At 38.9% G+C, this 24,729-nt stretch overlaps 1 protein-coding gene across 4 annotated transcripts in view; it reads left to right on the forward strand.

The window, feature by feature from the left end:
- The window catches only part of wwp2 (WW domain containing E3 ubiquitin protein ligase 2), an 80,676-nt gene extending 60,297 nt beyond the window's left edge, over positions 1–20,379 (forward strand). For 2 of the 4 annotated variants that reach the window (XM_038286919.1, XM_038286920.1), the window contains exons 11-24: positions 1,343–1,397; positions 3,882–3,963; positions 5,506–5,634; positions 6,650–6,728; positions 7,567–7,638; positions 8,482–8,570; positions 11,689–11,848; positions 14,361–14,494; positions 16,350–16,490; positions 16,587–16,707; positions 17,802–17,906; positions 18,028–18,124; positions 18,683–18,755; positions 19,774–20,379. In XM_038286919.1, coding sequence (XP_038142847.1) covers positions 1,343–1,397; positions 3,882–3,963; positions 5,506–5,634; positions 6,650–6,728; positions 7,567–7,638; positions 8,482–8,570; positions 11,689–11,848; positions 14,361–14,494; positions 16,350–16,490; positions 16,587–16,707; positions 17,802–17,906; positions 18,028–18,124; positions 18,683–18,755; positions 19,774–19,873 — 1,437 coding nt within the window. In that variant the 3' untranslated portion in view covers positions 19,874–20,379. Of the gene's footprint in view, positions 1–960; positions 1,168–1,342; positions 1,398–3,881; positions 3,964–5,505; positions 5,635–6,649; positions 6,729–7,566; positions 7,639–8,481; positions 8,571–11,688; positions 11,849–14,360; positions 14,495–16,349; positions 16,491–16,586; positions 16,708–17,801; positions 17,907–18,027; positions 18,125–18,682; positions 18,756–19,773 lie in introns of those variants that run through there. The other 2 variants (XM_038286922.1, XM_038286921.1) reach the window with 2 other exon arrangements.
- Positions 20,380–24,729: the final 4,350 nt, after the last annotated feature.

The following is a 24,729-nucleotide window of genomic DNA, read 5'->3' on the forward strand; positions in this document are numbered from 1 at the left end:
CATGTCTTTATATCATTATATTCTCCTTTTACCTTTTTTAGTCACAGAAAACCCAAACGGGTGGGGCTCGGGGCATAGATTGGCTGTCGATGGGAGCGAAACACACACACACCCTTTAACCCTGTTTTTTGCCCAGGCTCGGTCCTTACGCAGGCCCAGTCCTTTCCATCCAGACTCCCTCAGAGTTTCCATGACAGAGCCGCTTTTAAAGAAGTGCTGCTCAGAAGTGACGTTGGCATTAGATGGATAACACTCCACTCTATGTCCTGTCAGGAAAGCATCAGGATGTCAGAGGGGCCTTTGAAGCAGCACCAAGTTTCTTTTGGAGAGATTCTGGGTTAGCTTGCATTTCTCGTCTCCAAAGATAAATCTGAAGCTGCTAAAATTTATGATTTATAATTTGTCTGAATAGACAATTAAGTTCCCTGTAGTGGCATGCGGTCTGAGTTTGTAACATCAACTTGAAAAATGACAAACAAGCGAACGTTTGAGCTAGTTTCCCAGTTGAATTAATATATTCCTGTGTGGGTTTATCCTTATATGAAAGCATACACATTGACTGAGTCTTAGTCACTTACAAATTTTCCACTTTTTTTTTTACTTACTCACCTTTTTTTTTTTTTAAATGTGTGTGCGTATAGTGCAGGCTGTGTAAACCCCACAGTGGTTTCCAAGCCCACGGTGAATAAAGGTGCCTTTTGTGAGAGTTATGGTGGGTGGGGCTGGAGAGGAGGTGGGGTATCCAGTCTGGAACAAGCATGAATGTTCCCTCAGTTCACTCAGACATCACACTTCCCTGCCTAGTTTCACAGCAGCGTTAGAAGAGGGCAGGAGAAAGGAGGAGGCGGAGGAGGGTCTGAGGGTGGGGTTGGGAGGGGTGCCTCGTGGTGGTGGATGAGGATGAGGAGGGGTGTATTTGAGGAGGTGAGCGGGAAGCTGAGGGGAGGTGGGGCTTGCATCCAGCCAGTGAGCTCATTGGAACAGCGTTGTTGTTTTATCCTCCTACCGAGCGTGTAGCTTTAGGAAAGCATCGGAGCCGCAGGCCGGTCAGCTCCCTCAGTCGCCCTTCTCTGCTGCTGCAGAGCGGAACCCCCCCACCACTGCCCGCCAGCCCCTGTTTGTCTTAAATACTCCATATCAGGAGGAAACATCTGCTTTTGGGAGAACGTAGGTTGCTTTCTCCATAATCTTTCAGTATCTTTTAAATATTTTATTTTTTTTTTGCATCAGGAAACTAGAAAAGCCGACAGTCTTGCAAGGCGAACGCTGAGAAGAACGTAACGTGTGAGAGAAGAGAGACGGGTTCATGTCCTAACCGGATTTGTTTTTTGTCTCCCTGCAGCCGTCCGGCGCTCCAGTGGAAAATGACCCCCTGGGCCCGCTGCCTCCTGGATGGGGTAAGTTTGCCCAACATGCTGCTTGTTCTCCTGCTCTCTACATCTTTATCTGCATAGACACCACAGAATATATTCAGACTGCTTCTTCAGTCTTATGAAAAAAGTACAATTAATGTTTTAAATTATCCTAGTTTGGATATTATTTTTAATCAAGAATAAAAATGCTCCTGAGTTTATTCCTGATTCCATTGACTGTTGATTATTGTATTATATCGAAAGTCGTTTGACAAATTAAAATGGGCCTTTTTCTCCCAACTAATTTACTTAAAATATGTGCAAAGTTATTTAAAACATGGAGAGGGACCAATTTCACTCTTTTATTTTTGGCGTTAGAAATATTTCAATGTTAGAACTGTTGAAATATTCCCTCATCACCACTAGATAAGAAGATTGACCTTTCACTATCTTTTTAAATTGTTTTAAAAAATGGGCAAATTAAGTCTTAACAATGGGACCTTTGCAGGCGTAAATGGTTCTTTGAATGTCAAATTAGGTTGGATCTTATCTTTCATGCATTAAAATTCTGCTCCACAATGTTTTATTTCCCAATTCAAATGGACCTTTGCTTGCCTTTTACATCCCCATCTGATCCAGATCTTAGAAACTGGACTCAAAGTGACCAAGACATGATGATGTGTGAAAAGAGGAAGAAAAGTGATCAAATCATCAGTTTTAAATTTACAATGTCATGATTTCTCTACATTGTGCAAATAGATTTTTTTTTCCTGAGGTTTTATAAAATGAAAAACAAGCTATAGTGATCTGGCTTGTTCAGAAGTCAACAGGTCAAAATGTCTTTTTATTGCTAATTAATAGTTTTGAGATGTGACTTTATTTGGCACTTTCAGCTGTAAAGCAAAGGTTTGGTTAAGAGCAGCAGGAAATCATGACGCTGCAGTAAAGATACTGAAATGACCCAAAAAATTGGCTTCTTTTTTCTTTTATTTCACCAACATCCTAAAGCTGTTTCTGAACTTTAGGACATAAATCACTAGCATATCAGGTACAGGCATAAAGAAAATTATAAATCAATACAAACTCATCATAAGTTAGCCAATTTTTTTAATTCTTACTGTGTCCCACTGAATCTATCCTCTCAGCAGATTAGCACATATTAACATCACCATATTTTTTACAGAGTGTATGGCACAGCTATACTAAATATATATATATATTTTTTTTTTTGTTAAAAGCATTTTTAATTAGTTTTGGGTCTTCACGGATTAACTTAATTACATCCCTGCTGTTTATTGTGCTGACGAACATAATTCATCGTCATTAATTCCTATTTTTCTCCTTCTTTTGTATCCTCATATTGTCTCTGTCTGTGATTATTGACATCAGGGTCTTGGTCTCTCAGATGTGTGTTGGCTGTGGCAAAGTTTTATTTCTAATTCATTATATCCCAGCAGTATTTTGCGGCTGTGGTTCCATAAATGGCGCTGCTTTTTTAGCCCTTTTTTAGTGGTATTAGGCCTTTTATGAAACAGCAAAAAGAATTGGGATTATCCTCCTGTTTGCAGATCACCCGTTAATCTGCAGATTTGTGTCTCCAGTCGTTCTGATATCTTCTCTTTTTTAAGGAAAATATGGATTAATTCTGCACTGGTTTCTATTTGTTGCTCCCCTCGTTTATCACTGTAAGAACTCCCTTTACTCTGAAGTCCACAAATTACAGGGAGCGCGTTATTGATGGGACCCTTCATCATCCGACATTTTCCCGACGGGGTAATGTAACAGGATCCACGCAGGATCCCGTCACACACGTTCAATCAGAAACGACCTCCGCTGGCAGCTCCCGTTCCGCCAACGCTTTCACAGCCGCGTCCTCTCCAGAAAGGCTCCCTCTCTGCCCATGATGCCTTTTCAACATGTTGCGGTACATCTAGACTAAAACCTCAATTATATCATTGGCTCAGCTTCGCCTCTCTGGCGCGCTTTTTTTTTTTCTTTGGACTTCTGTGGTCTCTTCCCTCCAATTTTTCTTCTTCTTTTGTTTGAGGCTCAGAAAGGATGGGAGAAATGATTGAAGGATGAAGAGGAAAAAGTCAAGCTCTGACTGGATAGTAAAGGGGGTGGAGAGAGAAAGCAAGTAGGAGCTGCAATGTGAGCACTACTGTTTCTGGGCCCTCCACTCAATCCTGCTAATGAGAAAAAGATGTCAGAGCAACGGAGGGAGGAGGATGGGGCACCAGCTAAACTTTTGTGGTGCCGTTTGATAGAAAAAAAAAAATCAGCTTTATGAAGAGTTTACATCTAAAAACTTAATTTGCTCCCAGAACCTCACACAGTTTCCCTCAGATCAAGTCGTGGTGAAACACCACACAGACCTGCAGGTTTTTACCCACGGTGGGGAAAATGTTCTTATCCTCCTCAGCTCAGCAGATGATCCCTCTCATTCCTCCAATCCTCCTATCCTCTTTCAACAGTTATAATATCTCTAATAATTCCAACATGCCGCTTCTGTCCTCTTTGTTTTCGCAGAGAAGCGTCAGGACAATGGCCGAGTGTACTTCGTCAACCACAACACGAGGACCACTCAGTGGGACGATCCTCGGACCCAAGGGTGAGACCAGGACCCAGGAGCAAATCTAACCTGTGTGTTTGTCTGAGCATGTGTCTGCCTGCTTGTGGGTGGCGCCTTGCTTTGGCTGTTTGCTCATACAGAACAATATAACCATCAAAACGCTGCATGACAGCAGACCTGCTCATCCAAACGTGTGTCCAGAGATCAGGATGGCACCATGAGAAGATTATTTAATTCATTCAACACGTTACGAGTCTTTGTAAAAGTGTTAGATAAAACTACAGACGGTCATAAATGTTGACTGGGACATTTTAAGACCCTAAAACGACAAAAAAAATTAGGCCTTTTTTTTTTTTTTTTTTATACGTTTCTTTCATTCTCATGTCACTCATAAATCTAGTTCAGGAAATTTGCTATCTTGGATCACTTAATGCTAATAACCATACAGTATATAGAGAAAAAACACAACAAAAATAGTTTCTTAATCCTTCCGAGTCAGTGTGCATTATTTAGAAATAAAGCAATTACTGTTTTCATTTATAGAGTTGGATAGAGAGTTTTTTGGATGGAGAGTTTTGAATCAAATAATTTCCTTTTTTCATCCCTTGTCTTCCAAATTGTGAGGAAAAGCTAAGAGAAACAAGGTGCTAAGGTGCCAGAATTTCCCAAAACCTTTTTATTTCCCAAAACCAAATGAATAAATGATCCACTATGGCTGACAGTGCCTCCCTCCTGCTGATCTGGGGACCAAGATCCTCAGCCATTTATTAAAGATGTTTCATATGTGTCAGGGCAGCTTTAATTACGCAACATGTAGCTTTCATTTAAACTTAAAATGTATGATATATAATACTTAGGATGTGTGAATCCTCTGATCTGTATATTGTTACATAAACTCTGTTGAACTTAAATTACCAGAGCCTGTTACTCCTTTTTTCCGATTAAAGTCAACAGGCAATATGAATGTAGAGTCAGAAACGTTTATCAGACATTTGTCTCAAAGCTGTAGTTTATATTTAAGGGTTTATTCAGAAGGTAGTGTCCCTCACCAGGACTGATAGGCTACTTCCTTCAGGGGAAACTAGTGGAAAGAAGTCAACTTACCTGGTTCTTGTTAAAAAGTCCCGCAGAGGAAAAGTATCTAATAATAGGTTTTATGTTATAAATGAAGTATGAATGAAGCAATGAAATGAAGTCCTGCTTCCCTGCAGCGCAGACATGATCAGGATCAACTTAAAAATGTAAATTAGAAATTTGTAAAAAAAAAAACTATTATTTGGATTTCTATTGATTAGATATGGACTTTTCAGGGTTGCAGTAAGCGCCGATCTACCATATATATTGTTTACATTTATTTTAGGTTTCTAATTCCTCTAAATAAATGTACTCAACATCAATTATCTCTTTCTTAATTGTTCAGTCAGGTTTTTGCTATTGCAAAATATTTTTTTATTGACTTTTTTGCCTTTTTAGAAGGTGCGTTTTGTTTGATTAAGCTAGTTGGTTAGGAAGCTACACCCCCCCTTGGTAGGGCACCCCCTCCCTCTTGGGACCGTGCTCACTGCCCTCTCCCTGTTGCAGGATGATCAAGGAGCACCCCCTGCCCCCTGGCTGGGAGATGAAGTACACCGCAGAGGGAGTACGTTATTTTGTGGACCACAACTCTCGCACCACCACCTTTAAAGACCCCAGACCCGGGTTTGAGTCAGGGTAAATATGGTCTCTCCCCCTCAGACCTGCCACAAGCTGAGGCAGAGAGTCTTTTTAAAGAACCAGTCATTCAAACCAACGATTTAAATGCTTTTTGTTTTCAAACACAGCGATGTCACCTTGGTTTGGCAAATCTGTTCATTTAAACAACATAATTGTTTGCTGAAAACTTTAACCACATGACAGGATAAAATATTTCTAAATACAAACTACATCTGATTCTTTGTTTTGGTTTTTATCAGCATGTTTTCTTGACACCATTCCTTTCAGTTCTAACATTCCTTTAGCTGTAGATGTCTAATTAACACACTCATTCCTTCTAAGCTTGTTTTACGTCTTCCTCGCAGCAGTTTGAAAACTCGGACTGCAGCTGTGCAGCAGCAGATTCACCGCAGACTGCCCTGGCATCTGTGTGGGTGTTTTGCGCTTTTCTGTGTTTGCATATGTGGCCGCCGCTGTATACGGCGCGTGTTTGTGGAGAAAGCTGCATGAATCTGCTCCTCCTGGTGATGTTTGCTCTTATTTTTAGTCCGTCAGCCTTTGAGCGTTCCAGAGACACATTTATTGATTGTTTTTCCTCTGGGTCCTGCTGCAGCGTGGGTCCGCGGACAGTCGCTGCGGTCTCCATTTCCGAAGCCAAACTGAGAAGTGCCTGGCAGCTTAGCAAGCCCCACACATTTCTTCTCATCCTCCTCCCATCCTTCAAATCTTTTTTGCTTTCTTTCTCTCTACATCTCAGTCTCTTTTTTTTTTGCTGCTGCTGACGAAGCACAAATCCAGCGTGTGAGTAGAGAGCTGGTGGTGCTTAGACTAACACAGCTGCAGCCCTAAGCTCACCTTTGTCTTCCAAACACAGACGTTGATCTACAGCAAAATGGAGGCTGTATAAAAATGACCTGCTGTCTGGGACATCAGAGTTTCTTAATTATTAATTTATTATTATTATTATTATTGACTTTTCTTGCAACATTATAAACAAAACACAAATTTTGTTCTGTTTTCATTCTGTGCTCAGGTCACGGCAGGGAGGCTCGCCTGGAGCTTATGATCGGAGCTTCAGATGGAAATACAGCCAGTTCCGCTTCCTGTGTCATGTAAGTGTTAGATGGAGGCTGAAGGTACATAAAACCTTCAGCTTTATCCGCTCATATCTCCTTAGATCCATTAAACCCTCCAGTGGAGCCCATGTTCTCCAGCTTTAGATGTCTCTATCATTTAACACACCCTGCTCTAATATATTGGTTTATTTTCAGAGCTCTGTAGAGCTTTGCTGCTGCTAGTGAGGCAGTTCATCCATTTGATTCAGGTGTGTTGTGCAAGGGATACATATAAGAGCCGTTGGACACCTGTTGAGTTTGAGACACTATCTAAAAGAAAGAAAACTATCTACTGAATCTTCCAGAGGCCTCTATGCAGCCTGCGAGTGATTCGAGTAATTACAGGTCTGAAGAAGTAGGGAGAAATCGGAACAAAGATTCAAATCCATCCATCCAGTTAATTCACGGCAACACTTGCTGGTTTAACGTTTCAATTGGCTAAAAAAACCAACACATTATCTGTTCCACAAAAATTATATCATGGTCTGTGTGAATACTTGATTCTGATTAGCTGCAGAGGGTCCCATATAAAGTGTTTTACGCTAGCTCAAACTCTATTTAGTAATGGTAAGACTGTAAAAAAAAAAACTGAGGGATTTTATAGTTTACCTGTAGCTTCAGAGCTTGTTACCTTGGCAACATGACCAAAGACAGATATTTAATGGTCGACTGAGCCTCTTCTTGTGAAAAACTTGTGTGACCGTGGTATGAACAGGATAACCAAGATAGTGAAGAATAAGTGTGACAATAATGTGTGTGTATATTCATTATTTAGAACCTGATCAAATTCAAAAAACAAATGTCCTTATATTCCTGATGTTTGTCGTCTCTGCAGTCCAACGCTTTGCCCAGCCACGTGAAGATCTCCGTATCCAGGCAAACTCTGTTTGAAGATTCGTTTCAGCAGGTCAGACCCTCTCGCCATTCACACCTATTTGCTTTTTCAGAATAAATCTTATTCAGATCTCATGAGAAATGAAGAATCAGAAAAAGAACGCATCAATTTCTTAGATTTTCCAAACTGAAGGGATGCAGTCTTAAACTGATTTTAAAACCCTTCAATCCAACCTCCACATACAAATTACTACGAATGAAACTTATCGATGAAACTTATTCTACTTTGTGAAAAATGAGTGATTAGACAGAAGCCAGGTTAATCTTTGCTTCTTCCTTTGATTTGAAAGGGAGCTTCTGCTGATTAAAAGTGTTTTATCAGTAGAAAACACCAAATGTAGGGAGTTTTGTGGCTTGATTGCACAGGATCAGCAAGAAAATGCACCAGCAATGGCATGAGGAGAGGGAGCTGTTTGTGCCCACCGATCTGGAAAAGTTTATCAGGCATTTTTAACAGTTTGAAGTGGGAACCATTACTATTAAGGCAGAACCTTTAACACAACTATTGGTATTCTTAGTTCAACAGAAAATGAGAGAGCTCAAAGTCAGGCTCTACAGGCCTTAGCAGAATGTTAGATGTAAGTTTATGACTAAACATGTGGCAAAGAAAAACTTTTTTATTGGAAGTTTCTAGAAGTTTTATAACATGTTATGTTAAACATTATGTTAAATCAACAAAACTAAATCTGAGCAAAAAGAGACCCGATCAGAGATGTTTGGACACTTTTGTTTTGTTTGTTTTTCTCAGTGGATTCTACAAATTCAAAGCTTTTAACTCACCTTAGTCTCCAGCTCTGGGATAAAAATGAGCTCAATGTGAACTTTTGCTAGTAGTTAATAAATTATTCTTCATCAGATTATGAACGTGAAGCCGTATGACCTCCGGCGCCGGCTCTACATCATCATGAGAGGAGAGGAGGGTCTGGATTACGGCGGCGTCGCCAGGTGAGGCCGAAACCTCGGCTCCAGCTTCCTGTTGTTGTCTGTTTGGTGCATCTGTTTGTCCTCAGGCTTCTTAATCAACCTGTTCTTTTTTTTTTATGCATTATTAATGTCTCCGATGGAGTTTCTTTTTATTTCTAACTGTTCCCACTGTTTTACAATCTGATCCAATAACGATCACAGATGATTTTAACAGATCTGTTAACAAAATGAGTCACAACAGATTCTCCAAACATCCCAAATCAGGGATCTGAATCACTCGTCTCATGTATATGTCCCTTTACTCCCTCTAGAAGTTCTGGGCCCAACTGTTTTTGTTCTGGAATAATAAAGGAGTTTAAAATGTAAAGGATTTAGAATTTAAAAAGCTGATTGAATTCAAAATTATGTTTAATCCATAAAATCTATATGAGTGTTTGGTTTTTCCCTCATTTCCTCTGAAATCCATCAGTCACCTCTTTCTGCATTTCTTGAATAGAGTTACAAGGGATGTTGACATTTTACTGCACCCTCATTCACCATCAGATACATCCGTAAATATATCTGTTTGTATTTTTGCCATGGTAGGACAAAGCTTTTGATTGCTGATTTAAACCGTGTTTCCTATAAAACTGCTGTCCTGTGTAAGTGTGATACAGTGTGATACAGTTGATGTTTAGGTTAAGGACAGTAAACTTGGAAAGAACTGACCAGGCGTGGCTGGGTTGTTGTATATGTGACACTGTATGGCACGGTGGTGGAGGAGTGATGTTTGTTCAAGAGATGATCATGATCTTTTTTTTTTGTTATAAACAACTAAGGATAATTCATTGAATGGTTGCCTCCAAATTTAAATCTATATTTAATCCCATTAGTTTATTAACTATATTTGATTCATGAAAACTGACATAGAGACATAATAGTTTCATTCCAAATTCCATTTGTCCTGAAGAGCTTTTCTAACATTATCAGTTCAAAACATCCTCCTCCAACATGTCTGTCCTCCCCTCGCCACCCCCCACCTCCCTCTGCTGTCCTCCAAGCCTCTGTATTTGTTGGTATTTTTTCTGTTTTCATTGTATTTAATTAATTTTGTTCTGTTGGCTTCGCATTCTGTCTCTGTCTCCGGTGTCACGTCAGTGGTTTTACCCTATGGTAGGTGACATCATGCTGTTCTACCACAGGGTAGAACCACGGACGGGATGTTGGGAGGTGTCTGCGTCCGTCAGTCAGTCCATCCGTCCCTCAGTTCATACGCCTTCTCCTGATGTGTGCTTAACCGGGTGAACCATGGGAGCACTTGGTGCCGCCGCTGGTGGAGGGCGTTCATTTTCTCTAACATGCATCCTTCCTCATCTGCCTGTGTTTTTTTGTTTTTTTTATTCCAACATGTTTGGTGTTGAGTGTTCTGTCACAAATCACATGATCGTTTTTTTTTTATTTTTTATATATGTTCTAACAGCAGAGTAAATTTGTCTCTAATTGCTCAAAATTCAATTGCTGTTAGAATAAATCAAGAAACAATGATTTTATGTTTTCTTTGCCTTAAAGGGACATAGTCACATTATCTGCCAATGTAAAAAAAAAAAAACATTTTATATTGTTAACATAAGGAAATATACACCAAGTGTTCATCCTAATGTTTAGATCTGGGCCTAAATTGAATTTAAGCAAGGACACATTGAGCATACTGAAACAGATGTGCTGCCATCTGCTGGTAGCTCAGCAGAACTACCAGAAAGTGAGATTGCGGCAATTCAGTTGCATGATATTCTAGTCAAACCTCCTCAGAGCATCAAGGAGGAAGACAATCCCTGTTCCTAACAATCCCAAAGAGGGACACAGCATCACAGTAAAAAATATATCTCAATCAAAGAAAAATCTGAGCAGCTTTAGTTTCTCTTCAGTGAAAGCTAATGTTGAGTCTTCTTCTTCTTGGGTTTTATTAAACTGGATCTTGGACTTCATTTCAATATTTTCACACTTCCCTGTGAGGTGCTAACCGGCTTAGCCACATTAGGCTACGTCCTTGATTAGCCACTGCACACATGAGCAGTATCCATATCCCTTCACGTCGTGTTTTTATAATAAATATACACAAAAGGGCTTTATTTACATTGAGCAAAAAAGAAGCGTAAAACATAAAAAGAAATGTCATCAGAACAGTGGAATCTTTTAGAAAAACATCCTATGCAACTAATGGTGTATAAATTTAAAAATGCAATATCTAACATGACTATCCACCTTATAAGCAATGAATGTCTAGAGTAACTGCTATTATGAGATGTTCTCAAACTATCTATTCCTATAGTTATAATCCTGTTTGTATCATTGATACATTTGTTTTTTTATTTGAAGTGATGCACCAATTCTGCATGAGACCAGTGTTTGGTTTTCTGTGAGGTCCAGCCAGTCGAATTTAACTGTTTACAAATAATTATTATAGTTTTGTATTATTTTAAGAACTTAAACTTAAAAAGGCAAAAAAGAGGAAGATTTGCTCCCCCCCCCCATCATACATCATCTTATGAAGGACAGTCGGACTCCACAGAAACGTATCGGTGGAAGTCCTTACATTTTATGAATAAAAAACAAAAATGGCACCAATTTTTGTTTTTTGGTATTGGTAAGGTAAATGAGGAAAAATCAGCACATGACTTGAGCATCTCATTTTATTTTTTGTTATTTTTATTTCATTGAACAAATAGTCTTTTGGTCTAAATAAAACAAAGTGAGCAGATTAAACCTTTGCTGTTGGGGTTCAGTTGTTTGCAGTGAAACTGGAAGCCCGACCATCAGGTGTTAACCAGTTTATCCAGTTGTTTTAATTCCTTTTAATTCTATTTAATCTCAGGCAGGGTTTCTCTTTATGATGTTCAGTCTTCGTTTCTAAACAGTGTTGCATTGAAAGGAGTCACAAGCAGAAATTCTCAAACAGAAAAAGCTAATTTTCTTAGTTTTTATCTGCTTTTTTTTTTTTTTTTTTTTTTTTTACTGTTCTGGGTTGGTTTAAATCTGGTGTTCTGATGTTTGATTTCTGAGTGGCTTGATTTCTCTGTGATACATTTAGCTTGGAACAAAACAATGTTGTCACGTTAAACCCCTGACCTGCTTTAATGCCCACTGTCCTCTCGTTCTGCAGGGAGTGGTTCTTCCTGCTGTCCCATGAAGTCCTCAACCCCATGTACTGCCTGTTTGAATACGCAGGGAAGAACAACTACTGCCTCCAGATAAACCCAGCCTCCTCCATCAACCCCGACCACCTCACGTACTTCCGCTTCATCGGTCGCTTCATCGCCATGGTAAGCATTGCCTCAGGGTAATAAGCCGAATGTCTTCAACTTTAGTGGCTTATAAATATTCTTGCAACCGTTTTTGCACCTTTGTTCTCGAGTTTTAGTACCGTTAAGAACTAAAGAGAGACGTTATCAGCCACACACTTCCAAACGTAAGCCCCGCCCCTAAACGCACTCCCATTCATTCATTGTGTTGCTGTAGGATTTAAGCATCGTTTACACTACCCCTCTGAAACTGATCTGTGCCGAGTTCGGACCGAGCTTGGACAAACAATAGTCTATTCAGGGCTTACAAATGCAGGAAACAACGATAGGAGTTCAGGTTCATCACACTGCTAAGCAGAATCGTCACTGGAAATCCAGTGGCACTGTAGCGAAGCTAGTATTTTTATGAATGTCTGAAATTTCATCATTACAGAGGCTGGATATAAGGAGATGAAGCAGCCTGCTCATGCGCTCTTTATCTGTGAACTGAACCACGCCGAGCCCAACTTAAGCGTGATTCAATTGTGTCTGTCACAGTCCGGCTCAGTTTTACGTGCTGTTTACACTCAACAGTTATCTCTGTGAGCGTGCTCGGCACAGTTTCAAAAAGGTCATTTAAATGGGGCTTTAGACACATTTTCTTTACTTCTTGAACTTGTTTTGATTTGGGCTCGTCTGCCGAGACAAACAGAACCCCCCCCTGCACCACATTATGCTCCTGACCGACCCCGCCCACAGGGCATTAGGAACACAATTGGTCCATCCTAAAACTGTCCCCATAAAAGTCAGGAGCTTGAAAATGTGTCGGTAAGCTGAAGCATTAAGGGTTCCTCCCTATTTAAGCATCTAAGGGGCCCCATAAGGTTTGAAGGTCTGTAGCTGCTGCGTCTGCAGACAGTTTACTCCGTTGCACCGCAGCATCTTTGTGTTTTTGCAAAACCTACCACTATATGACTGAGTGGCTGCTCGCCTCCGCTTTATAACACCATTTAGCAGAGAGGAAGGTGGTACGCTTGATCCCAGCAGACTTATAGTCTCTGAGCTCCTCACATCAATCTGTTAGGTTTCAGATGTTTGTAGAAGCTGCTTCCCTCAGAGCTGGGTTTTATACAGCTGTGGTCATGAAAGTGATTAAAACACCTGGACTTAATGGTTTGGATGAGGGAACCGATACTTATGGCAGTATAATGCATCTGCAATAAATAGCTTCATTAAGAAAATCGCTGCGTGGGGGCACAATAGACGGGGTCTCCTTTAAATCCGTTGCACCCTAAGAGTTCACCCAATTATTCTGCTCCTAGGTTTGAACATGTGAAGCACAGTTTGTGGTTTTTAAATGCTTCAGTTGATTTGTGAAAACAAACCCAGCAAAGCTGACTGGTCTCATGTATCGTGTCGTCACAGCCCTGGTTTTAACATCTCCTCAGTCCAGTGGTCTTCAGCTTTCACAGCCTACAGTCAAATTTGAGGGTTTCTCTTTTTGGGACGCACTCCAAACGCCTAAGACTCCCAAAGCCTCCACCCTCCCCGCCAGCTCTCGCCCACACCATGAGCTCACTGCTCAAACCAGCCTCCACCCGCCACCAGCTGCCTATATTTAGTGCTAGAAATTCACTTTGCTTTCTCCCAAAGGCCCTTTTTCACCATCTACCTAACTGATGGCGTCCTCCCTTTTATTTTGTAAGTTTCCACAGCTACCCTCTGTGTGAAATCCCTCCGCTGCGAGACAAGCGGATGCCAGGTCCGCCCAGAGAGACGGAGCAGACTGGGACTGAGTCAGTCCTTGGACGTCTGTGTTGTTGTTGGCACGTCGAGGCTCTCAACCCTCTGCAGTTTCTCTGACATTACGCAGCTCTGTCTGGATGATTTTCTGCAAACACACACCCCTAAACAAGATTAGGATAGGTTTAACGCTCTTTAGGTTCTCTTATTTACATCCAAGTCCAGGAAAATTATACGTTTTACTTTTTTTTCTTTTTTTTTCCTAACCAAAAAAAGTCAGAATAAAGCAGGAGTTTAACGTTTTCTGCTTGGGTCAGACACACTTTATGCAAACGATTTGAATAAATGGCTGCTCTGATTATAGAAATAAAAGAGCCATTAATGCTTCCTGTAAAAAGATGAATTAATACGTTGGCTGTTTAACGGCTTCTGACACCCAACAGCCCCCCTTCCTCCCTCCCCCCCGTGAGTCACCGGCAAAAACACTTAACACTTACTGTAAAAACTTGTGTCCATGAAATAACCATGAATTATCCCAGAACAGTGAGAGGGCATAGATGTCGTCATCTTCTGCCTTGTTTTCATTCATGTTGCTGTGTAACATGAAGCTGTTAAAATCATTGGGTTAATGTTGCTTGTTTTTTGGGGGATATTTTTTTACACAATTAAAAGCTTCATTGGTGACACAACAACTCAAACCCAACGTATCACCTGGTTCTTTGAGTTGCAGACAAATTGTAATGTTTTTATTTGAGCCGTGATCTGCAGGCGACCTTATTCCGGTATATAATCTAACATGTCCTCCCTGCAGGCTCTGTACCATGGAAAGTTTATCGACACCGGCTTCACGCTGCCGTTCTACAAGCGCATGCTGGACAAGAAGCCAACTCTGAAAGACCTGGAGTCCATTGATCCTGAGTTTTATAACTCCATCATGTGGGTTAAGTAAGTAAAGCAACAATAAGTCATTTCTTGTTCAGTTTTATCCTTTGAACAGAAGAAAATCAGGATGTTATTCCAAATGAAAAAGTCTATCCTGCAGGATTTTGCAGGATAGACTTGCAGGAAAATAAAGATTTCATCTTAAATCTGCAGCCAATTAAAGCTTCATTGTGCATAATGCTGCTGTAGAGGACCTAATATTATAAAACAGTAATGGTAATTAAGGACTAATAATGTTATAAAGGGGGAAATTAATATAGTAGGACTTGTATTTATAGCTAAAGATGTTTTTTATTTTTATATTGTAATTGTAGACGTTTAGCTTTCGAGTAGCTCCTGCTGCTGGATCTATTCTTTAAACCAAACTTTTTTTCTTTTTTTTTGTTTCGGGTGTTTTATATCAAATTCCGCATAAATATTTTTTAGGTTTTTTTGAAATTTATTTTGGAAAAAAACACTTAGATTAATCCAAAGTATTAGTTGTGTCAAATACATATGATATCTCCTGGTTCCTTCTATGATTTCTCAACACTTGAATTAGAGATCCGCTATATAAAGTTGACTTTTTTAAGATGTTTGTGGTGTTTATTGTCTTAATAATAAAAGTGACAGTAAGAAATTAAAGACATTTTTTCACTCTAAGAGCTTCACAAATATCACTTCATGAATTAAACTATTATTATTATTGATTATTAAATCATTAATTTCTATTCATTATTATAATTAACCAAGCTGTACCATTAAACAGCCCATAATAATATTTCACTATATATTAAAATATATTTGGTTAAAAAGCAAAAAGGAGAAACTGTTTTAAAGGTTTGCACATTTTTTCAAAATTTTTAGAAGAGTTCAAATCATGCCTGTTTTGCCCCGCCCACAAATAAATTGGGCGGGGCAAAAGAGTACCTAAAAAGACAGAGTTATTTTTACGTTCTCTATGGTTTCTATATTTGTTGTAGAAAAAAAAACACAACTGTAAATTTCTTTAGCTTGGGATTATACATTTAGATTTATATTCACCAAATATTCAAAACTTTTATTCCCTTAGCCCTTTAAACCTGGATAAACTTCCAACAGGTTAAAACCTTAAAACACTGAGTTAAAACTTCGTAGACGTTCCGCTTCGTTTTCTGGGCTAACACTGACCCTACCGACTCTGTTGCACCTGATTGCTCTGCCTTTTATAACTGCTTTTTTTGAGGAATACACACAACAAATATTATATATGCCTTTTAAAGTTGTTCATGTGCAGCATCACCTCTTCATGATGGAGTGCTGGTTGTTGCACTGCAAAATGTATATCTAAGCAAGTCAATTTTTCTTGGATTATAACATTATAAAATCATGTTTGAAATGGAAAATGCCAATTCCAAAGTTCTTCTTATTTTCCTACACAATTTAAGGACAAAAACTCCTATTTTAATAAATTATTATTTTTTTTTAACCACTTTTTTGCAGTGTACAACTGTCACTATTACAGTCTGTTCAAACTGCCATTGGGTTTGATTTAATGTAGTACTGGAAAGATAAAGAAATCTCCATGGTTTCCTACGTGTTAACGCTCGTATTATTTGTTATTCATAAATCACAGCTGCTATGACTAAATGCCATGTTATCTGGGATTTAGTGCATTTAAAGGTGTTGAAACATTTTATGCTTAGATTGTGAACAAATTACTTAGTCTTACATAATAAAGAGCTGCTGCATTCAAAGATTGTGATGACGATCCATTTAATGGTTTAGCTCTAATAACATATAGTCACTGTTTATCATAAACAAATAAATTTCTTTACATTTTTTGTTTTGATTTTCTCTTTTTAAGCTATAATAAGTTTGTTTCTTTTTTTTTTTCTAGGGATAACAACTTGCAAGAATGTGGCGTTGAGCTGTATTTTGCACAGGACATGGAAATCCTGGGGAAGGTTTCCAGTCACCCGCTGAAGGAGGGCGGAGAGGACGAGCTGGTCACTGAAGAAAACAAGGAGGAGTACATCAGGTGAGCGAGCAGAGGAAGCTAAAATGAACAATCAAGTAGATCACTGAGAAATGGAGAAACCAAACCTTGAAGGTGAAATATGGTTTGTTCCTGCAGCCTGCTAACAGACTGGAGGTTCACCCGCGGGGTGGAGGAGCAGACCAAAGCCTTCCTGGACGGCTTTAATGAGGTGGTTCCTCTGGAGTGGCTCCGCTACTTCGATGAAAAGGAGCTGGAGGTGAGAAGGACGCGAATCAGGGTGGCAAACCTGACTTGTTTTAGAGCAGGGGTTCCCAAAGGGGGGCTCTGGACCTCCGGGGGGGTCGCTGTAAACTGCACCATTAAATCATTACATTAAATTATAAAAACTCAATTTTAAATAATAAACTGAATAATTAAAATTAATTAAAAATATATATTTTTTATTCATAATTTATTGTATTAAATCAATAATTGAATGAATTTTTATTTTCTCTATGCACAGTGAGATTAAAGTCAAAAGTACAGGAAAGTGTGAGAAATACAACATAAATACGGTATAAGATAAATACATTGATATTTGCAATATATGCACACAAACATAACCATAATAAAAAAAAAAGGTGAGTGACGGAGTAAAGTCATGACGTCTTTTTAGGGGTCGACTGTCTGTTGCTGTTATTTTTGGGTCACAGGCTGACATGTTTGGGAAGCAAAAACAGTTTCTTATCATGTTAAACCTCAACATGTAAAAAGTCTTGTTCTATCATCTGTTCTCTCAAATAAAGAAATAACTGTATGAAATGGCTCATGAATACATTTATGTAAAATATAGTAGGAAGGTAACTTTATAATCTGAAGGTCAGAGGGAGTAATGGAGCCTTTACTTTCTCTCATCCCAACCAAAGAATCATTTCCAGCTCATTTTCAGAGCACTGTCCTTATTAAAATACTTCACAGGCTTTTTTACACAATTTCCAGTTATTTTTAAAAGTTTCCAGACTGTCAGTTGTATTTCTTTAGCTTTTATTACAAATGTTTACACACAGAAAAGCGATAAAAAAAAAAGTTTGTATTAATCTTTTCTTTTCTTTATAATTTTAATATTTTGAGGAGCAAGAAAAAACCTAAATATTTGCTTCAGGGTGAAAACGAAAAACCTTTTGTTTCCTTATTTTTTCTTATTTAAAAAGAAGGAAAATTGTTCGCTCCTAGCGGAATAGTTTAATCAGTAAGATTTGTGACAAGTTTGACTTGAATCTAATGTAAAAACAACAGAGTGATCATAAAATGATTATGATCCTCTGTAACTGTTGAGTCGTCATGCCTCTGACGTTGTTTTGTTGCTTTCAGCTGATGCTCTGTGGCATGCAGGAGATCGATCTGGCCGACTGGCAGAAGAACACTATCTACAGACATTACACAAAGAACAGCAAGCAGATTCACTGGTTCTGGCAGGTAATGATGTGCAAACTGAACGGCCCAGCCGCACACAGACTCAGACTCTGCATTGGAGCACGGCTCTCAGGGAGGAAACTTACTAACCATAAAACTGTGTCTACGTGTGACCCACCTGCAGGTTGTGAAAGAGATGGACAATGAGAAGAGAATCCGTCTGCTGCAGTTCGTAACAGGAACCTGTCGGCTGCCGGTCGGAGGATTCACGGAGCTCATAGGTACGCAGGACGCTTTGCTGGGATATAAGGGGGATGAGGTGCGGATGGAGCGCAGGCGACCATCTTCTGTCTGGTGGAGAGCAATATAACCCACTCCTCTTTTTAACATTTATTTCTGTTTGAAGTTTAGGTCTGGATTTTACAGCAACACCTTTATTTTTTATTTTCTTATTTCAAGATGCTCTGGTTCCTTTTTCTGTGAAGCAAACCCAGATCACCACCCCTCCACTATCATGCTTGATAGGTTTTTATGCTCATGTTATGTTTTAGTTAATCCAAATTTTATGAGCAGAATCGAACATGTTTTCCACACACGTTTTTCTTCCTATTTATATAATGAACTTCGAGCCTTCCATCTGCTGTTTTAGCACCAAACAATGTCTTCTAACACATAAGATGCAAGGACTAGAAAAGGTTTCCTATTTGGATGTTTTGAAAACATTTTTTATTCAAAAACAGATTCATGGATGAATGGGACGCTTCCTGTCTTATAAATGAACCATTACTTGATGAAAGTAAAATGACTCCTGTTTCTTTCTATTTCCTCCCTCCCTGCAGGAAGTAACGGTCCCCAGAAGTTCTGCATAGACAAAGTGGGGAAGGAGACTTGGCTTCCAAGAAGCCACACATGGTGAGAAACAACCTCATTGGCTGTTCAGCAAAAAAAAAAAAAAACGTTGTTCCTTTAAGGAAGGACTTTAAAAAAAACAGGATTCCTCCCCAGTGTCAGCTAAAAGGAGAGACTTACTGATGAGGAGCTGCTTTTGTTTTGCTTTTATAAATTGACATTAGAAAATGTTGGATCGTATATAAACCGTTCATAGCTACAATTATTTAACCCCCAGAGAACAAAATTATAAATAAAAACTGATCAACCAGGAAGAATTTATGTGGCTCAAACGGTTTCTATGACAAATATCTCTATTAAAGCTTCTTTTTGCTCCTATAAACCTAGAAATCCAGAACTTTAATAGAGTTCTAGTTTGGCAGCATTGATGGCCACAATTTTATCTTGCAGGATTCCTTCTGAAAGACAATGAGACTTGTTTGGTATCCTTGTCCGGTCTCAAGGTTCAATCTTTCCTCACAGATGGAGTAACTTTTTCCCCATGCATGTTCTGTTTGATTAAATCCATGTTGCCTTCTGTAGGCTGCAGGTTTATGGTGTGAGAGGAGGAACCACATCTGGCTGTAGTCAAGGGTGGTTCAGAGCCTATCAGTGTTTTTTTCCTGTGGCAACTGAAACCTCACTTCCTGCTGCCACCAAGTCCTGCTGCAGGACTTTGGTCGTCAGTCGAGATATTTTCCAGCTTAGGAATCCGGTGGCCACCACTGATGGCTGCTCAGCATCTGAAGTTTATGAATTATGCTTCAGACTGTCCTATGCCCTGTTTGTGCCTAGGGAGCCAAGTGTTTTTCTAGCAGGCAATAAAGTGTTGCAGTAAACAAGCAACTGATGCAACTGATCAGGATTCATTTAAATAGGATTTACAGATTAATCAGGAAGTATAACATTTGCTGCATTAAAACCTATTTTTCTGTATTATGTAACAAACTCCAGATTTTTTTGTCAATTCAGTGAAGCGTCTGCAGCTGTACCTGAAATTGATGGATAACTTCGCTTCTTTGCGTTTTTCCGCTCATTCCAGTTTCAACCGTCTGGATCTGCCGCCTTACAGGAGCCTTGAGCAGCTCAGAGAGAAACTGCTGTTTGCCATCGAGGAGACGGAGGGATTCGGACAGGAATGAACCCACGGGATAGTTTATTTTCTTTCTGTTATCGATCTCAATTTGCAATTGTTAATCACAGGGCTGCAATCTCACCAAGCCGCTCACCTGCAAGAAGAAAAAGTTAGAATAAATGATGTTGGAGCGCACAGGTGGAGACAGTTGATTCTAGTGTGAATGGATACTTGTGTGAATGATCACTTTATTGTAATTGTTTGACTGGGAGCTGCGTACGTCACAGAAAGCACCAATCTCGGCTTATAAACCGCACCGAACCAGACGGCATTAAAGCCTTAATGTCGCTCCACGATCACAGCACAGCTAGCCGCCAATGCAGTATAACATATCTACCAGAGAAACACTTTTAGCGTTTTAAAAAGGACCCAAGAGCTGATCAGGAACGAGCACACCTCTGTTTCAGAGGTCAGAGAAACCAGATGTGATTTTATTTTTATTTTCTGTTAATTGTGAATGTGAGCATTTTCTCTTGTACAGACCCCCAAAATAAACCAGATTTCAATCTTAAAGTGTTATTTATTCATCCTTTGCACATTTACATGATGTGATTATGCTTGTAAAAAAACAGTCTTAAGTTCTGCTTAATGTTATATTGTTTTATTTAAAATTTAATACCCTGGATAAAAAATTGGGAGTTAATGGCCAGAGTGGCCGATTTACAGAAAGGAAAACAGATTAATGGCTGATTTTGGAACCACAAGAAATATCTATGGGATTTACTTAGTGTGAGGGGAAGTTAGTGACAGCATGAACACATCCCTGACCTTGAATGATGTGACAATAGATGCTGTGCTGTCAAGAAGCAGCATAGAAGGATGCAAACATCTCTGTGCTTGAAGGCATGGGCTAAGCAGCGCAGCAGGAATTATCTTCTTTCTTTTTTCAGTAATTACCTTTAGAAATTACATTTTAATCATTTCCAGACTGATAAGTCTCCATGACTGTCTTTCATGCCAGCATATAATCCTAAACCAGCTTTAAATACCTCCTGAACTTCATCCCCGACATGTCTGCTTTCTCCCTTGAACAACATATTGGTTCTTCACCTTTATACTGAGATTAAATGACGCATATTTCTGTGATTTCTGAGGGCTAGTAGTAGCACTGGTTTTATTGAGTGGAGTTTGACTAGAAGAGGCTGAATACATATACTTACCACCTTTTTTGCAACATTTGTAAGTATACTTGTGTGCATATCTGTATTTTTACTGATGGTATGCACTTATATATAATGTTTCTCTTGTCCAGGGACTGCAGTTAAAAATAGCATTTTTGTTTACTTTTATAGTAATGTAATTTATTTAGTTTCTTTCTAGTGTACCTATTCTAATTTAGTTTTAGTCTATTTTGCAAAGAGAAAATAAAAACTTATCTCCATGTTTATCATGTAAAGTCATTAAACACACAGTTTTTGGCTTTAATGAAGTTTTTGGCTTCAATGCAACTAAATGGGAATAAATTGTGTTGTTAAGGTTTAGTTGCAAAGACCCTGAAGATAACCTTCTCCTTAGTTTTTAGGTTTCGGTCAGTAGAATAAAAATTTATACAATGATTTTAAGGGGCTTCTACTGCCTGGATATTATATTGACCAGTGTTAGGTGGCTTGGTCAAGGAAAACGACTATTTTGCTGGAATTAAGATTCTAAAAAAAAGATTGAAAAATTGGGGGATTGCTTTCGGCCCAATGAGTCAATGCAATCAGCTGGTTTTCCTTTGAACTAATCTGACTGTATGATCTGATTGAATTGTCTCTATTAAGTCCCTTAAGATGACATGTGCTGTGAATTGGTGCTATATAGATTAAAAAAAACATTTAAAAGTCGACTCATCATGGCCAATTTATAATCTTACACCTGAAATGTAGCAGCTTGGCATTAAAATGTCTAAAGGCTTTCTATACAGTTATATTTAACTACTTGTTTTGGAAATGTACGCTGAAGACCCCTGATAATCCATCTGCTAGTGCTGCTTTGCATCCCTTCCAGCCAAGCCTGTTTTCAACAATATCTGATGTCATTTTTAACCAGTTTATTTTATTTCACCACCAACAAATGTTAATATCAACCAATTCCTTTTTCATTTTTAAGCATGTATAATGATTTCTATATAAATATAGTAAACAATTCATATACTTTCATGACAAAATTATGCATTTTATTATCAAAATATCTTTAACCAAATAGAATTATTACCTTACACGATAAACATTACTGTTTTGGAACCAAATTAAAACAGAGTCGAGTGTAAAATTCTCATAGACAAACGTATTGTTGGAGAACAATGATAAGTTTGACATTTTGTTTATTTGCTATATCAGATTTTGTCCAAAAAAAAAATAATTTTCTTTATCAAAGCAATTTTATTTGTTATTCTTACACTGCAGGTTATTTTTGCATATTGCTGTTTGAACCAAAAGTATAAATCACATAAAATCTGTACTGTAAATAGATCACCTACTACTTTATTTTATTATTGTTAGTAACTCTAGATGATGCAAATCAAAAAGAGATTGCGAAACAGAGTAAATATCTGCAGATAAAATTTTGCTTGGGGCCCCATGGAAGCTTCTGACAGCAAGTTTTACTCCCTTATTGACAGAAAGGTCCACCACTTGCTTTATAGCAAGTAAATCACAAATATAAACCCTTCACTTTAGATCACTCTAGTATTTTTTTCTTTGCAACATTTAAACACAACTTGATTTTTAAATCGTTGGGCATCAAAGAGAAACATGAACAATGTCGGCCATAATTGAACCCAGTGCCTCTGAATCCACGAACTTAAAGTATTTGGAGTGATTGCTGATGCAGATAGAGCTGTGCCGGAGCCGGCAGCATTTTCCACTCATCAGGACGCAGTTTGTGGTTTGGCCGGCGGGCTCTGGGTAATTGGAAGTAGATGCTGGGATGTAGCCACACAAACAAACTGTTGTCATGTCTTCCCCACTGTTGGCATCCTGCAGCCAACAGTGGTTCCAGTCTGAATGTGTGTCTGCGAGGAGCGACCCAGAATTCTGCAGTGGAAGCCGTGGAAATGTTCCAGGAAACATGAGAGGATTGCTGTAAATCCTGCCGAGAAATGATGCAAACTGGCCCAGAGGATGGAGGATCCATGGTGCAGTGTCTTTAACTACACCTGGTTTTAAAAATACCTAAGCGATGCAGTATTACATCCAACATATACCTTACAGATAAAAGTAGACATCTAGCCTCCATGGTTTCTCATATTCTGTAAAGATAACATCCTGTACGCCCGGCCAATGGATATATCTGGGGGTTTTTCACATGGCAATTGCCATAATGGTGCAACATAAGATCATATTAGCAGGCCTGTTTAAATAAAGAAAAAGTATAATATGGCAGCTGTTTTATGTGGATTTCCTGAAGGTTCAGTTCTTGGGCTGTTTTTCATTATCAAATCACTGCTTATCTTTTCACTGTATGCAGATGACTGTCAGATTTATTTTCTTTTAAAACCAAACTATCCATCCTCCTTCCAACCTCCTTGATGACTTAAAATTAGGAAATGAAAAGAAAACACATTTGTTATTTCAGTCATCCTATCAGTAATTCCAGACTTTTGTCAAACCTTGATCTGAACTTAAACTTGTCAAAACATGACCAGCAGGGGCGTCTCTAGGTTTAAGAGACAAGGGTGGCTTAGCCCCTAGAAGATAATGCGCGCACTATGCGCGCGCCGAATTTTTTCAGTGCACCTGCTAAGGCGTTGTCTAAGACAAGGGTGTAACTTTGTGTTGAAAGTTGCTGGGGACGGCTCATAAGGAAAGGGAGCTACCTGCGCGACGCCTTTTTTTTTTTTGTTGGAAAGGATAAAGCCAAAAAAATGCGAATAACATTTATCAATTTAATGCTTACAGTTGAAAACATAACTGTTACAATATTCACTTATATATTTTGTGCAAAAAATATCACATAAATCTAAACAGACAGTACAAATCAAAGAAATCAAATAAATATTTTGTAGAACATTTATTGACAGTCAATTTTGGGTCACTTTTTAAAATTAATTTACTTTTAAACCAGGACTCGGACAAGATCTTATGGGACCTTAAGCAGAATATGATTAAGCAACTCCGTCTTTCTGTCAAGAACATCCACCAGCAGTGTCAATACTGATTTGATAGAATCTGGGAGAGCGGACTATGTTCAACCATCCATTTTCTTTAACCTTATCCCTCAGTGGGATCAGGAGGTGCTGGTGCATATCTCTAGCCACGTTCTGGGTGAGAGGTGGGATCACCCTGGACTGGTCACCAGTCTGTCGCAGTATGTTCAACCAGCTTAAAAGTAATCGGTAATCAGATTTATTATTTGCACTTTTACTAAGTGAACTTTCTAACTCCCTTAAATCTGAAATTCCAATGCCAAAATTGTTTAAAGCTTTTATCTTTGGACCCCCTGCAGAGTGACGTCACACCTGCAAGATCCTATCCTTACCTTCCTGCTAGATTGCAAAAAGCAGCTTGCTCATGAGTTGTCAACTTAACACGCTAAATCTTAAATGTACGTGTACATATAAAAGAAAAAGGGAAGCAGTGCTTGCTACTGAATGGCAACACTATCAAAGTCAGGAAAAAGTTTTAAGTAAAGCCGGGATTAAAACAGTAGCTACAAGAAGCTTCAAATAAAAGGTGTTCTTTATGTTCAACCTAAACACCAACTCCGATAGACCATCAGTAGAGCAGGTGTTTAAATTAATCAATCACTGCTGCGAAAGGTTATAGCAGTGAAAGCTAATATACCACAGCCATCACTTAATAAACGCAAAATAAACAACCCTCTAAAAACGGAAAAATGTAATGGACTGAAAGTCCTGTTTTTTATGTGGGAAATTATTTG

Source organism: Cyprinodon tularosa, unplaced genomic scaffold (genome assembly GCF_016077235.1).
Source record: "Cyprinodon tularosa strain WSP-4 unplaced genomic scaffold, ASM1607723v1 ctg232, whole genome shotgun sequence".
Taxonomy (NCBI): Eukaryota; Metazoa; Chordata; class Actinopteri; order Cyprinodontiformes; family Cyprinodontidae; genus Cyprinodon; species Cyprinodon tularosa.